We start from the raw sequence: 12025 nt of genomic DNA, 5'->3' as shown, positions 1-12025 counted from the left end.
TCTACAAACTGAGCCAAATCTCCAGCTCCCTAAAGAATATTCTTATTCTTAAAAAATGCAAAGAGATTTAGGCCATTATTTATGTGAGCAATGATTTAAAAAAAAATTATGGTGTGGACATATAATTAAAGTAAATCGAGCAAATCCTCAATAACACAGCTAAGCAGGCATCATGTGAGTGCTGTGAGTGCTACCGGTATAACTGATGTAAATTTACAATTATTTCTAAGTAAAAGATTTAAAAGTCACTTTGCTGTAGAATAAAGTAAATTTTAGATTTATTTTATTTATTTTATTTATTTATTTATTTATTTATTGGTTTTTTGCGACAGGGTTTCTCTGTGTAGCCCTGGCTGTCCTGGAACGATTTATTTATTTTATGTAAGCACATTGTCACTCTCTTCAGACCCACCAGAAGAGGGCACCAGATCCCATTACGGATAGTTGTGAGCCACCATGTGGTTGCTGGGAATTGAACTCAGGATCTCTGAAAGAGCTCTTAACCACTGAGCCATCTCTCCAGCCCTGATCTTAAAGATTTTTAAAATGTAAAGTAAATTTTAAGAGTTGGAAAATGGAGGTCAGTATATTAAGAGCACTTGCTGCTCTTTCCAAAGGACCCAGTTCTCAGAACCCATATGGCAACTCGCAAATGTCTATAACTCTAGTTACAGGAGACATGTCTTAATTAGGAGTACTAATGCTATACGAAAACATCATGACCAAAAGTAACTTGGGAAGGAAAAGGTGTATTTGGCTTATGCTTCACCATCACAGTATATAACCCAAGGAAGCTGAGGGCAGGAATATGCACCCTGAAACTGGATTTATAGATGGTTGTAAACTGTCATGTTGATGTTGGGAATCAAAAAAAAGTCCTCTGCAAGAACAAGTGCTCTTAATCACTAAGCTAACTGTACAGCTGATGGCAGTGGTGGCACACACCTTTAATCCCAGCACCTGGGAGACAGGGGCAGGCAGATTTCTGAGTTCGAGGCCAGCCTGATCTACAGAGTGAGTTCCAGGACAGCCAGGGCCACACAGAGAAACCCTGTCTCGAAACCCGCCCCCCAAAAAAAAAAGTTAAAAAAATTTCTGTTTCTGGACTAAATAAGGCTATATATATTTGCACATTTTTTGTGGTTGTTGTTTTGGTTTTTCGAAAAGAGGTACTGGTAACCAAAGTCCTCTGTAAGAGTACTACATACTCTTAACTATTGAGCCATCTTTCCAGCCTCTTAGCTCGGTATTGTTAATCATGTTTTTATACCTTAACAATATTTCTGTTTATTTTTCCAATGTTGACAATGTGGTTAAAAATAGTAAAGCATTTCCCCGTCTTTGTGACATTATGTTTCATCCAAGTCTCTGTATGCACCCAAACTTTTATTTTTTAGAATTGACTGGCTTTCTGAGGTCTGAAGACATGGCTCCAGTTAATAGTGCTTGTTGTTTAAACACAGGACCTGAGTTCAGATGTTGGCACCCACATGAGTAGGGCATCCTACTCACACCTGTAACCTAGCTCTGAAAAACAAAGAAACGGGGTCACTAGGGCCTGCTGGCTTCTAGCCTATCTAAGAAAATGCACCTCTAGGTGGAAAGACCTTGTCCAAAAAAAAAGAATTTCTTTCAGGGTGGGCATGATGGCACATACTAATTGTATCCCTTGCATGGGAAGCAGTAACAGATGGATCTCTATAAATTCAAGGCAACATGATCTACATAGCAAGTTCCACTACCTAGGACTACATAGAAAGACCCTGTCTCAACAAAACAAAACAAAATAACAAAAAACAAAGAAAAACCTCACAAAAATAATTTCAACTTGCAATTAAGAATCCTGGTGACAGAATCTAAGAAGTATATTACCTCTTCTTTAATTTCTTCTTTTTCTTGGACTAGTGGCTTTGGCTCAGGTTTAACTGGTTCCAATGGTGGAAGGTAGTTTTTAGTATAAAGACTTTCAAATAGTTTGTCCACAAAACCTGAAGTCTCTGAAGAGGAAAAAATATTTAAATATTATACAAACAAAACTGGAAAGTTTAAATATTGTTGCCATCACTTTAAAATACAGGAAATCTTTAACACTGCTGTCAGGCTTTAAAACCAAGACTTATCTTAAAGGAAAAGAAATCCACTTCTAGGGGTTTGTTTCTTTTTAAATCCTTCAGACATAATTGTATTGTGCAAATGACATAAATATAACATTTTGTTGCTTAAGAACAAAAGATTAGAGACAAAGTTCCTATAAGAAAGAGACTAACAGAATTAATTATCAAATAGATTATAAAACTTCTCTTGACCTACTAAGAATATCAGATGTAAAAGATATAAACTAATATTTTATGTATTTACCTGTTAAAAGAAACTGAAATGACAAACTGTGTACTACAGATGGGAAAGAGGCATATGTAGAAGAGGAAGAAGTAATCTCATGGAGTAATCCTACAGTTGGACAGAATGTACTACCCACTCAAAGACTGAATTAGATATGTTTAAATAGGTTGAAATCGGTATTGGTGCTTTACTCAATTCTGTATTTTGGCCCTATCTGAAACTTCCTCAGACAAATAGAATAAGAGAAACAGGTAATCTCGCCAAAAACATAAGTATCAAAATATTTCTAGTTTTACTCTAATGAAAGTAACTTTCATTGGTCTTGCCCTAAGAGGTATTGCTCAGTGGCAGATGGTTCAATTCCCAACATAAGGGAGGGTTGGGTACTTCAAAGGCACCACATGGGCACTGCTCATGTTGCAATTGTTAAACATTTCTAAAATGTCAACTACTTTTACCACGGGGGGGGGGGGGGAGCATCTTCATACACACTCCTTTATGCTACTAACTTTACAACAAACTTTTATTCAAAATGGTAAAACTGTTAGCTGAAGTGGAACATGGTGGTTTACACCTGTGATACTTGATTCAGGAGGCCTGGCTAGAGAGTCACCAGCCTAGACTACTCAGTAGTTCCAATAACCTGTACTAGAATGATGCCCATTCCCATAAAGATGGATGGATGGATGGATAGGTAGATAGATAGATACATAGATAGATAGATAGATAGATAGATAGATAGATAGATAGATAGATAGATAGATAGACAGATAGATAGATGGACAGGTAGATGAATAAGTGAATGAACGGGTAACACAACCCAGGAGCTAGAGAGACAGCCCACCAGTTAAGAGAGCTTGATTGTTGCTCTTACAGAGGACCCAGGTTCAGTGCCATGGCTGATCACAACCATCCATACATAACTGAGTTCCAATGGATCTGGCACCCTCTGGTGGCCCTCATAGGCACCAAGCATGTAAACAGTACACTGACATACATGTAGGCAGAACACTCATACATGTAAAATAAAAATAATTTTTAAAAAACTAAAAATAGGTTTGGGGATATAAATGAGTGTTTGCCTAGCATGCAAAAAACCCTGTGTTTAATCAATAGTCAACCAAATTTAGTGGTTTATGCCTGTAATCCCAGTACTTCAGAGAGGCAAGATCAGGAGTATCCAGGCAGTGGCTACACAGAGAAACACTGTCTCAAAAAACTAAAACCAACTAAACAAAAGAAAAGATGATCAGAAGTTCAAGGGTCATCCTCCAATACTTGACATGCTCCAGGATACCCTGTGCTATATGATCCCTACCAATAAAAAAACACATAAGAATAAATAAAACTGTTACGTCTTATTAACTGTTACATATAGCTTTATATAATGAATTAGACTCTTCAAAACCTTTTAAAAGTAACTTCATATTCTTTTGTATTTTCACATGTACTACTTTTTAAATTTGAAAGACAGTTTAATTTTTAAAAAAATAGAAAGAAAGGAAAAACAATAGGGCTAGTGAGATGCCTCAGAGAGTAAACAGCCCTTACCACCAAGCCTGCTGACCTGACTCCAACCTTCATGCTCCCCCACATGGTGAGAGATCCCACTCCCCAAAGTTCTCCTCTGACCTCCAAATGCATGCTTTGGTGCAAGCAAGCGCACACACACATGTACACACACACACACACACACACACACACACACAAATAAGTAAATAAATAATATACCAAAATACTATAGGTTCCAAGTCTCTACTTGCAAGAAAAGAAAAAGCAAGAGAGGAAAAACTAGATAAATTGGCAAATAAGTAAATGGTGGGGTGTTACAAGTGCCAACCAATGCAGTACTTACCTTTAACTCCAGTATTCAAGTGGCACAAGGTAAGCAGATGTTTATGAGTTCTAAGCCAGCCTATGCAATACAGTGAGTTCCAGCCCAGCTATAGATACATAGTGAGACCCTTTCTTAACATATGAGAGAGGGGGTGGGAGGAGAGAAACAGGGAGAGGGAGAACAGAGCTGGGAGGAGTAAAGGGTAAATGAGCACATAGGAAACTGTGCATGATGACATCTGAAGAGACCAAAAAGACAGAAGAAAGAACATTCCAGACAAACATAAAACATCTCCATAGGCTCTGAGTAGGGACATATTCATTGACATTTGAAGACAGAGAGGTGGGCAGTGTGGTTTAGAAGAGGACTAGACGGGGTGGGGGTCAAGTGGGGCAGAAAATATCAAGAAAACAGCAAGAGAAACTTCCTGCAAGCTCTGTTTCATGGGAGGACTTTGGTTAAAAGATAAGAGATCTGTTTATTTTGACAGTCTCGTGAAGCCTAGGCTATGTAGCAAAGGACAACCCTGATCTCCTGATCCTTCTGCCTCCAATTCCCCGGTGCTGAATTACAAGCAAGCACCTCATGTCTAGCTGAAGATGAGAAGTTAAAGGTGCAAAGAGAAGACAATCCTATCCATCTATTCTTGGATCTCAAGATGCCCCAGCTAAGAGAAAAAGAACATTAGGCTCAGTGTATTGACAGCAAGAATATGCAGCTTCAGGGCTCTGGAGATTGCTCGGTCAGTGAAGCACTGAATTTGAACCCAGAATCCATGCTGTGGTGGCACTTATTTGTAGTCTTGACACTGGAAAAGGAAGATCTCTGGGGCTGGCCAGCCAGCCTAGGCTACTTTGCAAGTTCCAGACCAATGACACAAAGTTAAAAAACAAGACAGAAGGCTCCTGAGAAATGACATGCATTGGTTGGCCTATGTTTCCCACAAGAACATATGTATATCTGCTCATGCATGAATATGATATGCATAAATACATACAAACAGGCACATGGAGACAGACACATGCATGCACACATGCTTGCATGCCTAGAAAGCAGCTTCAGTAGCCTTAAACAGTATATCTTAACCATCAGCTAAGTACTACTGCTCAAAGCTGGGAAGAATCTACCAAATATTAGAACCACTATCTCAATACAGGAAGAAGCAAAGAAAGACAGGAAAAAGCTGTCCTTCCTAAACACACAGCAAATATGGAAGCATCATGAATGGGCATATTGACAAATTCAAAGGACTCTTCCTAATTTACTGTAAAGTTTACATCTGTCTCACTTCAGAAGCACATAAAATTGAATGCTACTGAGGTAAGATTGGCACTGTACAAGGAAAGGTTACACACAAACTCCAGAAGTGTTTTTTTCCCTTAAGCTATTCCTTCATGAAGTTTGGTTGTGTTGCTGCTGTTTTGTCTGAGGCAGGGTTTTGCCCAGTAAGTAGCTCACATGACTTGGAATTCCCCATGTTGGCCTCCAACTCCTGCCCCCGTCTCCCAAATTTTGGGATTACAGGCATGTACCAGTCCCACTGGCTCTTTTCAGGAAGTTTTAAATTAAAAATATTTACCTAAAATACTTGGTTGAAGGCCCACAACAATTACCTTTTTGTAAAAAGACATCAAGTTGGTCAGCACAAAAGGCTTTCAATTCCTTCTCAGGTTTATCCTTCTTGACCAGTGCTACAACATAGTTGGCTAGGGCTGAAGGGTCAGCATCACATCTAGTTAAACAAAGAGAAAATTAAAATCATGAAACATTGTTTGCGAACAGTAATGTTACTAAAGGCATTATCCATATTTTAGAAAATCAAAGAGCAAAGATTTAAATTAACTGCAAATACAGGCAGCTATCATAACAAATAGTACTCCAAGTGAGAGTTTCCTTTTCTGCTTTTTTTTTTTCTTAAATATTTAGTTTGCTTCCTATTTCCAAGGTTCTAACCAACAAAGAACATTGAATCAGTACATTCATTTGCTTTCTCAGAAGCAACAGGGAAAGAGTCACCCCTAAATTGGTACCACAAATAACACCCCCCAGGAACTATGTGTTTCATGTGACCAGGGAGGAAAAGCAGGGAAGGGAAAATGATGAGACATTATTCCTCTTCTCAGAGTACCTTTCCCTAGAGCCACAGGAACCAGCATCCAAAATTGGCTACTCCATCTACCACTAACCTTCCCACCCTGCTCCTTAGTCATTACTGGCTAGCTTGCTTCACAGCTGTAAGCAAAGAAAACTTCAAAAGCTAGAAACAAGTATACAAGTGCTCCAAAGGTGGCTGAAAGAACCTTCATTTGCTTTGATACTCAAAAATCACCTCTTATGCCAGAGATCACATGATTCTGGCTTGCTGATTTCTGACAAATCTGTCAGAAGTAATGTTTGATCTTAAAAGTTTACATGTTGGGGCTGGAGAGATGGCTCGGCAGTAAAGAGCACTGACTGCTCTTACAGAGGTCCTAAGTTCAATTCTCAGCAACCACATGGTGGCTCACAACCATCTGTAATGGAGTCTGATACCCTCTTCTGGTGTGTCTGAAAACAGCCACAGTGTACTTGCATAAAACAAATAAATAAATCTTAAAAAATAGTATTAAATTTTTTATATGTCTATATATAAATGTGTGCACATATACATACACACTCATATATATAAATATGTGTACACAAACATGTATGTTCCTTATGTATTCTTTAAATAGACTAGATTTCCTAATACATGCACATTTAAGTAACATATATTTAACTATCCCATGTGGCTTCAAAGAGTTATTTGGGTTGTTTTGCTTTATTTCTGAGTCAGGGTCTCACTGGTTTAAAATTTTATGTGTGACCTCAAATCTGTGATGCTACTCCCACCTCTGCCTGCTGGAATTAGAAGTGTGTGCTATCATGTCTGGTTCTTATCAAGGCAAAAATGAACATTCTGGATGACAGCATCATGCAAGCAAAGTGATCAAATCCTTATAAAATGCTATTCAATATAGTCTTATATAATTCTTAGTCCTCCTTTGTCAAACAGAAAGTTTAAGACATGTCAATCATATTTTCTAACAAAAGGAAAACTAGCACCTCTACTTTAGAAGTAGTAGCTAGTAGTAGTAGTCCCAGAATTTGGGAGATTGGGGCAGGAAGATCACATTGAGTTCAAGAACATACTGGGCCAAAGAAACCCTATCTTAAATAAGCAACTAAACAAAAGCCTACATACACATTAGTAAAAGAGCAAAGCTTGTCTTCATTGTCAACACTATGTTAGGAAAGGGTAGTCCTGTCAAGCCTATACACCTAGGGGACTGGGTCAAGAGCTCACTGGTAAAGCGCTCGCAACACAAGCATGAGGACCTGACTTTGGACCATTGGTCAAGCAGAGACAGATCTCCAGAACTTGATGGTCAACCAATACAGCCAATCAGTGAGTTTCAGTGAGAGATGAGGTAGAGACAGAAAACCATACCCAATGTTGACATCTGACTTCCACACAACCATACTCACACAGAGATATACCATGCACCTAATTCTAGAGAGATAAAGACAGACAGACAATGAACCTAATTCTAAAAAAGAGAAAATGTATTTACTCTCAATTTTATAAAACTCAGAGCTAATTTACATAATCAGAAGCAAGGGTCAAAGTGTGCTAAGAATATGTATTATTATTTGCATATTATAAAAATACACAATTTTCTTTTTAATTAAAAGCTATATTATGGCTGGAAAGACTGCTCAGCAGTTAAAAGCCCTTATTGTTCATATAGAGGATTCAAGTTCTGTTCCTAGCACCCACATCATGCAGCTTACAATCATCTGTAACTCCAGCACCAGGGGATAGATCCGAGGCCATCTTCTGGCCTCCGTAGACGCTGCATGCATATGCACAAACTTCTGCAGACACTCATCATACACATAATTTTTTAAAGAAATAAATCTTTTAAAATACACTGCCTTTTGCAAAAGTATGAACAAATCATTTTAGCACAAGCCCAATTTTAAATTATATGTATTTTAAATTTAAAATAAAGATTTTAAATTTATTTTTTCTTTTATTTTTAAATTTTAAAATAAAAATATATAGAGAGAGATATAGATATAAACTTGCTAAACAAAGACCTCTTAAGGAATATCATCATATACACACAAAAAGCAACATGTGAGATGGATATTAATCAACTTGGTTGTAGTAATAATTTAAAAATGAGTAAGATATCAAAACATCTTGCTTTAAATGTAACAAAAAACAAAACCAAATGGGCTGGAGAGATGGCTCAGAAGATAAGAGCATTGACTGATCTTCCAAAGGGTACAGGTTCAATTCCCAGCACCCACATGACAGCTCACAACTGTGTGTAACTCAGTTCCAGGGAATCTGACACCCTTATATAGACATACATGTGGGCAAAACACATAAAACAAAAATAAACAAGTTTAAAACAATATTAACAAAACTCTAAACAATGGATATAAGCGGTTTAATCTTCTAAAAATATTCGCCAGACACGCTATTCTATAACTGCCTTAAAAGAGATGTGCAGGCAACTGAACTTCATCTAATAAAAACAGGGCATTTGGTGTTCTCTACCACTTTTCACATAAAGGAAAGAAGGGAAACAGTCCTACTTTTTCATTGCCATAGGAAACTTGGATTTTGGATAAGGATGCTCCTCTTGTTTAAACATTTACATGTGTGCTTGTGTGCGTGTTTACATGGGGATTAGAGGACAGCTTGTGGGGTTCCCAACATGTGGGTCTGAGGACTGAACTCAGGTCACGAGCCTTGAAGCACCTTACCTGCTAAGACATCTTACCAGCCACAGATATTCTCTAACTTTATAAAAAAAAAATACAGAAGGACCAAAGAAATGGTTCAATGGTTAAAAACATGTATTTCTTTTACAGAGAACCTAAGTTTGATTCCCAACACCCATAAGAAGAGTATAGCCATTTGCACCTCGAGTTCCAGAGTATTTAACTCCTATTTCCGGTCTCTGCAGGTACCAAGTATGCAAGGTGGATATATATGTACAGGTAAAACATTCATACTCTATAAAATATTTAAATAAATAAGGCAGAAAATGGCAAAGCTATTTTTCTGTGCTGTTATTAAAACCTTCAGAATTTCATGACCTGACAAGCATAATTCTGAGTAAGAATATGAAGCCAGGTGTGGTGGTTTATATCTTTAATAAAGAGGCACATGGATATCTGTGAGTTCAAGGCCAGCCTGGTATACAAATAGTAAGCTCCAGGACAGCCAGTGCTGTACAGAGAGACTCTGTCTCAAAACAAAAACAAAAACAAACAAAACAAAATATAAAGTTTCTAGTCAGAAACAGACAAAATAGTTACTGGGTTTAATAATCCCAGGTTCCATTTACATAACTTAATATTCAGACTAAAGGACAAATAAATGCAGAATTGGGCTGCTTCTGATGAAACACATTTTAGAGTGATTGAAACAAGTTACCAATATGTAGCTCACACTGGCCTGGATCTCACAATGTAGCCCAGGCTGGCTTCAAACTTAGAGTTGTCCTCTTGCTTCATCCTCTTTAATGCTAGGCTTATAGGCTCCCAGCACCCACATGGCAGCTCACAACTGTCCATAACTACAATTCCAAAGAATCTAACACCCTTACACAGACTTACATGCAGGCAAAACACCAATACACATGAAATAAAATAAATAAAATTTAAAACAACAAACAAAACCCCCTAACATTAAAATTACAAATCTGCAAGGAAAAACTAAGTACTCCAATCAAAAGAAGGCCTGGTAAGATGGCTCTGTGAGTAAAAAAGCCTTTGCTGAGCCGGGCGCTGGTGGCGCACGCCTTTAATCCCAGCAAGCACTTGGGAGGCAGAGGTAGGCGGATTTCTGAGTTCGAGGCCAGCCTGGTCTACAGAGTGAGTTCCAGGACAGCCAGAACTACACAGAGAAACACTGTCTCGAAAAAAACAAAAAAAGAAGAAAAAGCTTTTGCTTGGGCTGAGTTCAAGACTCAGTATCCACATGGTGAAGTGAACTGTGACTCCCACGGTTGTCCTCTAACCCTCCACATGTACACAATGGCACAAGCATACCCATACAAACAACACACACACGAAATGCATGCACACATGAATATATACACAAATAAAATAAATTTAATTTTTAAATGTTTTGAAAGATTAGGCAGAGTCTACCTTTGAAGTAGAATTAGGGTATAACTCCACACATGTAAAATGTATTTCACATCACATATACTTTTCTAGTGTATATCTACAAGGCAAATATTCTTTAAACCTCAACTAGTAGTTACTTTTAATTGAAATTAACAATCAACAAAAGAAAATTTCAAAAATAGTGTTTCTAATACAAGGACTCATTAAAACTCACATATAATGTAAGATGTTTTAATGATCTTTAAGTCATCTTAAAAAACAAAACCAGTTACACAGGAAACCTATTGGCACAGACTTGATGTCCCAACTACTTGAGAGGCTAAGGCAGAAGGATTATAATTTCAAGGCATTCCTGGGCTATCGGATGAACTAACAGCCTAGGCAATTTAGTGAAACTCTACTTCAAAATAAAACTATAAAGCTGTGGAAATAACTCAATAGTGGAGTGTTTGCCTAAATATTGACCTACAAATGTCTAGAAGATCCTCAATTTGAATTTTTTTCCCTTCTGATGAATTCTCCATTTGCAGACTTTACAAGAGCTAACTCGTCAGCTTCATATTTGAGACATATACTAATTCCCAAACAAAAAAATAAAGGTCCTATCTTGACACTAATCCAAGACACACTACTAAAAAGCCATTGCTGGGATTTGCTTCAGGAATAAGACAGAGACTACTAAATCTTCAAGCAAAATTCACATTTTTTTCATAACATGGGCTTGATTTTAACTTTTTTTGTTTTGTTTTGTTTTTCGAGACAGTGTTTCTCTGTGTAGTTCTGGCTGTCCTGGAACTCACTCTGTAGACCAGGCTGACCTCGAACTCAGAAATCCGCCTGCCTCTGCCTCCCAAGTGCTTGCTGGGATTAAAGGCGTGCGCCACCACCGCCCGGCTGATTTTAACTTCTTAATGTGATCTCTGTTTCAGAGATAAGGCCACTAATAAATGTGCTAAAAAATCATGAGGGGAAAGGCCTCATAATCCTAATGTGTATTAATATCAATACTCATATTTACTAAAAACTAGACAGAGGAAACAATGGTAAACCCTAAAAATATTTATACATTACAAAAAAATCTGTTTATTATAAAAAGACAGTATTACTTCTAACCAATGAAGGAGAAGAGGAGGAAGGAAGAAGTGGAAGAGGAGGAGGTAGAAGAGAAGGAGGAAGAGGAAGAAGAGGAAGTGGAAGAGGAGGTAGTGGTGGTAGTTGTGGTAGTCACTGTCGTTGGGGAAGCCACTCCTACTGCCAGAGATGTATGAAATATTAGGCATGCCCAGTGATGGCCATAAAAGTAATACATAAATATTAAAATGTTTTCCTGATGTAATGTCAATTAGAAATTGAGCTATAAAATTTCATAGTGAGTGATTAGCTACAAAGCTCATATAAAGAGGAAAAATTAAAAATAAACGCCAATAATTTTATTTCCTATAGTGCAATAATAATAAAGGCTTTATCTCTTAATACTCTTACATTGGAGATTAAATTTCAACACATGAATTCTGGGTGACATCAACATCAAGACCATTGATAGCATTTCCTCTTACTCCCATTCATTCTTGAGATAGGGTTTCACTATATAGCCATCTCCAGTATGTAGAACAGACTAGCCTCAAACTCCCAAGTGCTGGGATTTTTTTTTGGGGGGGGGGGGTGCGGGGGGGG

At 37.7% G+C, this 12025-nt stretch overlaps 1 protein-coding gene across 2 annotated transcripts in view; it reads right to left on the bottom strand.

Moving 5' to 3' along the window:
- Window positions 1–12025, bottom strand: part of Rbm27 (RNA binding motif protein 27) — a 67601-nt gene that overhangs the window by 48262 nt on the left and 7314 nt on the right. For both annotated transcript variants that reach the window (XM_028777201.1, XM_028777200.1), the window contains exons 2-3: window positions 5791–5909; window positions 1873–1997 (exon numbers count right to left, since the gene is read on the bottom strand). In XM_028777201.1, coding sequence (XP_028633034.1) covers window positions 1873–1997; window positions 5791–5909 — 244 coding nt within the window. The remainder of the gene's footprint in view (window positions 1–1872; window positions 1998–5790; window positions 5910–12025) is intronic.

The sequence above is a fragment of the Grammomys surdaster genome, unplaced genomic scaffold (assembly GCF_004785775.1).
Source record: "Grammomys surdaster isolate TR1022 unplaced genomic scaffold, NIH_TR_1.0 278, whole genome shotgun sequence".
Classification (NCBI taxonomy): Eukaryota; Metazoa; Chordata; class Mammalia; order Rodentia; family Muridae; genus Grammomys; species Grammomys surdaster.
The sequence above is the reverse complement of the archived record's forward strand: the minus strand, read 5'-3'. Positions and strand labels throughout refer to the sequence as shown.